General features: G+C 37.0%; 1 protein-coding gene across 1 annotated transcript in view; it reads right to left on the bottom strand.

The window, feature by feature from the left end:
- The window catches only part of ssp3 (short spindle 3), a 48,627-nt gene that overhangs the window by 5,717 nt on the left and 36,910 nt on the right, over positions 1-6,000 (bottom strand). The window contains exons 16-17 of the mRNA XM_013313314.1: positions 4,671-4,788; positions 4,408-4,599 (exon numbers count right to left, since the gene is read on the bottom strand). Of these exons, the coding sequence (XP_013168768.1) occupies positions 4,408-4,599; positions 4,671-4,788 (310 nt within the window). The remainder of the gene's footprint in view (positions 1-4,407; positions 4,600-4,670; positions 4,789-6,000) is intronic.

The raw sequence follows: 6,000 nt of genomic DNA, 5'->3' as shown, positions 1-6,000 counted from the left end.
AAACAGAATAGAGCGTGCATTAGCTATCAATCATGTTGCAACCACATTACCCTGGGGTATGGGCAGGCGCATCTGCGGTGTCGGCTAATAAACTTATAATTGTGTTTATTATCTATTACTAGGGCTGCAAACACAAGCCCCATGGGTCCGCCATTATTCATGCCATAAACCCGTATACAGACATCAAAGCACATCCAGGGAGAAACCTCTTGGGGTTTGCAAGTTACTCTGTTTTGTGTTCAATTGTTTTGTTTGTTATTTTAGTTAAGAATATCCCGCCCACTTTTAAATTATAAACATTAGAATGGAAAATATGATCGAAAAGAACTGACGTAATAATACCAAAAGTATGATACATTATTATGGTGAAATAGAAAACCAATTTGTCGGCGTTCAAAGGGTTAAAACATGTGTTTAACTAAACAATATCTTACCATATTTTTTGGGGTAATATACAAAGTTCCAATAGATAAATTCCACTGGCTTGACACTTGTATACATCTCTCTACTTTATCTAAGAGCAGAAAAGGATAACAATATATAGGTACTAATCCAAACCAAAATGTTTTTATTAGAGTACGAATTTACATTTTTATAATAGTTGTAAATGATCTCTGAAACAGAGGGTGGCTTCAAACACGTGTCTCCGCATTTCTTTGGCAGATAACTAGTTATTTGCAGGCTGTCGGCTCTATTTGCACAGTATTACTGTGTGTTTGTCAGTACGTTTGCCAACTCTTGCGCAGTTTGCTCTGACGTTCAAGTGTCTGGGGATATCTTGCGTTCGACCCTCTATTTATATTTCAATGTTTGTGTAGAAATTTTACGCGCATTGCAAGTTTTGCTTTTTAAATTGATCATTGTTTATTTGCGTTTAATTTCACGGTATGTAACTTTATGTTAAAATACAATAAGTACCAACACTGGAACTACAGAATTAAACCCTACAAAAAAGCCACAAGATTGGCTAGTTCTTTAACACTTTCAATGCTGTGTTACACGTTATAGTAAACCCGCACAGCAAGTCGGTAGTATTGAATGTGTTAACTTATTTAATCTATACTAATATTATAAAGCGGAAGAGTTTGTTTGTTTGTTTAAACGCGCTAATCTCAGGAACTACTGATCCGATATGAAAAATATTTTTTTCGTTGGATAGTCCATTTATAGAGGAAGGCTTTAGACTATATAACATTACGCTGCGACCAATAGTTTCTTTTAATTCCGCGCGGACGGAGTTGCGGGCGACAGCTAGTAAGCTAGAACGGTCTCTATGAGTTGACTAAGACTAACTTTATCCCTAGACGTTGAAGCATTACATACTATTGAACACAGAGTCTTAATAAATAGTCCCTCAGTCTTAGTGGATTTTTTTTATCATAAGGTGGCAAACGACCGAGCGGCCACCTGAAATCGCTGAAATAGCGAAGTGACCGTTGCCCATAGACACACGCAATTGCATATGCGTTGCCTACCTTTAATCGACGGAGGAGAGGATGCACAGAAATTAAATATTTTCCCTATCCATGCATCCTCTCATCCGGAAAGTCCATTTCCACTTCCCATCCTTTCCTTATAAGAAAAGGGTGGGAAGGGAAAGAGGACTAAATGAGGCCTCCGGGGATTTTTTATACTACACTAAAGGACTTTTTTAATGTCTGATTAAAACAATCAGAGCAAGTTATTAGTACCAAAATGTTTACATTTGGATATCCTTTTATACATTATCTAATCAATAACTTGGATAAGTTTAATAAATGTGTAAACAGTATCCAAAGCGTACAGAAGCCCGGCGATGTCAGTCCGACAGTCGGGCAAACAGACCTCGTAATATATTTGCAGAGAAAGCAAACACTGTGTGCGGTGGTATCGTAGTGATGCGACACGTTTGCAGTATCGATATTGAGAAATTTATTGTAGAAAAATATGCAATAAATTGAACTTGATTAATATTTCAAGTAAATTAATTTTTTTTTAAATGTAATAAAATTGAAAACGTCGTTTAAAAATGTCATAGATATTTATTATCATAGAAAAGAAATGAGTATGCAAATATTTGTACACAAAAATAAATGCAGAAATAAATCTTTTTATCATAAAAAAAAAAAAAATCTTTAAGCTATTTCAATTCCTGTTTAAACTTTTAAAAATAAACTTGTTTACACAGGAGTGAATTTTAAAAGTTGAAGCATTTAACGAAATATAATTTATAAACTCCATCTATCGACAAAAATATCGATACTTTGTAAAACGTGACATAACTAGTTCAGGCTAATAAATTGACTTTAGTCTACGGTGGCGATTTAAAACTGGAAGTAGCTTTGTCAGTACCGAGTCCTGACCGATGAACTTCAAACGGGCAAATGATTGGATCAAATGTTGGTAGAAGATTAAAAAAGGTAGAGAGAATATAGAGGGGACAAATTAATTTTGGTACTTGACTTATTAGCCAGCTATAGAATAGCTTCGTGTGCGGTCTTGAACTTTGTACAAAAGAAACAAACAACATTCTTAGGAAGATTCCACGACAATCTTACTAATATAAATGCGAATGTTGGGATGTTTGTTTGAAGATATCTACAGAACGGCTGCATGAATCTAATTGAAATTTGGCATAGATGTAGAACATAGTCTGGAAGAACATATAGGCTACTTATTAAGTTTTTTTTTAATTCCGCGCGGAATCGGGCGATAGCAAATAACATATATATTTTCAGTGACTCATTCCAGATAGAAATGCTGCTAACAACTGTGAAAGGAAATTCTATAGAAAATTGTTAAATTTAAAATGTTCATACGATCTCTTTATTTGTAGTAACCAGTCTCGGCGTCTATCTGTTTGTCTACTTTGCGAGCGAATAAATGTTGATTTACCTTCGACATCGGACACTGGCGCCCTCTGTACACCTATGTAAGGGATACCTAGAGAGCTTACCACAGTGTAATGAACTACAGACGTATCAACTCAAAAAATTTGCCAGACAAAGAGTTAAACAGACTGGTCAGTATTCTGACTTTGGTAGAATCCTCCGTGATAGTTGCCGTTAGAAAAAAAAATTACTATGTTCTACATCTATGCCAAATTTCAGCGAGATCCATGCATCCTTTCTAGACATACCTTGTATTAAACATCCATCCATACATTCGCATTTATAATTAATAAGATATTTTCTTACAGAACTATATTTTGGTGACGTAATATTTAAAAGAAATTTACTTTTAAAAATCGTCGGATTTCATTCAAACTTTCCCCATAATTATGGCATCGTAAAATATTACTCGATAAATACCAGTAGCCAGACAAAGCTCCCCCACTGTACGCAATGCTAACATCATTACGAGGCCGGTAGCGACGGACAGACAAACAGACATCTCTGGAGACGACACCATACAGTAACATCAATAATGACGGACTGGATGCGGTAATTTTTACTGCTACTGCCAAACTCAAAATTATAAATGCGAAAGTTTAGATGGATGGATGTTTGTTACAAGGTATCTCCGGAACGACTCAACAGATTTTGATGAAGTTTGGCATAGATGTAAACATAGTCTGCAAGAACACATGGGTTACTAAGTTTTTTTTATACCGCGCGGACTAAGTCACGGGTGACAGTTTGTTTAACAGTAGTAGACAGTTCCTTGATAAAGTACAATCAAAATAAACTTCGTTATGAAGCCTTAAACCATAGTCTTTTAAAGAGAAATTTCTTTACATTCACCTCTAAAAACATAAAACCAAAATAAATGTATCAAGTCCATCCTATTTCGGATGCTGTCATTCGTCTCCGTGTTTACACCGCACAAACATAGCGCAATGATACTCCAGTTAATTAAGAGGGCGGAGCAAACAGAGAGATGCGCCACGAATATATGCAATAGCACTAGGGAAAATTGTACATTAGGGACTGCGTTTGAAATGTCATCGAAAGAAGATAAAAAAGATAAGATAAGATAACAAAAAGATAAAGAAAAATACGTTTTTGGCTGATGAATAAAGATGTAGACATTTCAAAAGACAAAGTTATGTCGCTAGTGTTTGTTAGTTGTGCTTAGATGGTTTGGACACTATGGAAGGATAAATGATAGAAGAACAAAGGAAATTAATGGCGCGAGTGTTGCGAGTGAACGGCAATGTTGGTTTGAGCCTTTTAGAAGATCAGTATTAAGAGCACGAGAAACCTTGGTATATGCGTAGTTGTATGAATGTAGAGGCGAGATAAGTTTGTCAGAACCATGCCAATGGTCTGTGGTCTCTGCCTACCCCTCTAGGTCACGGATGTGCGTTATGTTGTTGTTTTGTAAGTAAAACCCACATCAAAAAGCCTGAAAGCCTCAATAACAAATGCATCAAAAAGCTGGATCTATATTTGTAGTATAGTTCATAGTCAGATTTGCAAAACTGACCTGTACAATAGTATAATCCAGTTCCGCGATAGCTCTCAGCAGGTGCGCCGTCCTCGCAGGCCGCACAAAAATACTGCAATGTCCTAGATCCGCACCCTCCGCGAACAACATGCAGAATTCTGCACGCGAGCCGCATAAACCCGTTCCTAATGTCTGCCGGAGGGATTGCTTCGCCATCGCGCGCTCGCAGCCCTGAACACAAAGACAATGAGAACCCTGGATAGTGGATGGAATAGTGGTTAGTGATATCACTTAATACTTACGGTATCGGTCACAGAGGGTTGGCAGAGATCAGCGCAGATGGTAAGCAATGTCTGAACGCTCTGGCGCGCCTCGCCGGCCACCTCTGCACGGGCGAAACACCCACTCATACAAAGGTAACTGAAACAACACATATTATAAGATGCTGAGACTTGCGTAAAATTAAAAATAACCTTAATTATTCCTGCATATATAAGCTATCTTCTATTAAGTCTCGTCAAAATCGGTTCAACAGTTTCACAAATTACCGAGAACAAACGTAGACTTGCGAACTGACAGACAGAAACAACGCAAATATTTTACGTATAAACTTTCCTTTTCTTTTTATAATATATAAAGTCTATAGTTATAAAGTTAACGAGTTAAAATTCAAAACTGGCCGTCGGTGGTCGACAAATCCGAATGGAAAACAAACAATAACAAAAGCTTGTTGTTTCTGTATTACCGCGACTGGGGATGAGAAGGGGATGGGCACCGACAATATTTTTAAATCTAAGTGGACATTAAAGTTTTAAAATTGTTAACCAAAGAGTGTGGATAAAATGGCTTGTGTTCAAAGACAATTGTCATAAGAACAACCTTGGAGATAAAGTATATACCTCTAATCATCATCATCAGTTAACTTTGATATTTAAATTTAACCAAAGTAATGTTCTTCGAAGCAAAGTTGTAAAATTATTAGCGCTGTAAAATTTCAATTTGTACAATTCGATGCACTTAACGTTTTCGCTTCCCGAATTAGGATACGGGAGTAAGGCATAAGAGATAGCGGGCCATCATCATCAGCTCACTATACATCCCCACTGAGGGGCTCGGAGCCTACCCTAAGTTAGGGGTGATTAGGCCATAGGCAACCACGCTGGCCAAGTGCGGGTAGGTTGACTTCACACATATCTTTGAATTTCTTCTCAAATATGTGCAGCATCACGATGTTTTCCTTTACCGTAAGAACATCGGATAAATGTACATATGTGAATCAGAAATCGAAAAACATTTTGGTACATGGCGGGGATTCGAACCCAGGTCCCGCAGATTGCAAGTCAATTGCTTGACCCCTGAGCTACCGACGCTCATAAAGTTTATACCTCTATAGTTTTTGATTTTCTTATAAAATTTTACATTTTTCTAAAATTATTAAGTAAACATCTTCTAGTCATCACAACTTCTATGATAATTATAATTATTCGAATTAGTATTTGAGTATATTTGTCTGCATTAATCCGCAAAGGTTTCCACATCAGCATCTTTGCAGATGCTTCCCCCTTCCCCACACAACCTCTGCCCCCTTCTCTACAGCAGATCCAATTACGGCTTGTATAAATATTTGATAGT

Source organism: Papilio xuthus, unplaced genomic scaffold, assembly GCF_000836235.2.
Source record: "Papilio xuthus unplaced genomic scaffold, Pxut_1.1 DF827570.1, whole genome shotgun sequence".
NCBI lineage: Eukaryota > Metazoa > Arthropoda > Insecta > Lepidoptera > Papilionidae > Papilio > Papilio xuthus.
This window is presented reverse-complemented; position numbering and strand designations above follow the sequence as displayed.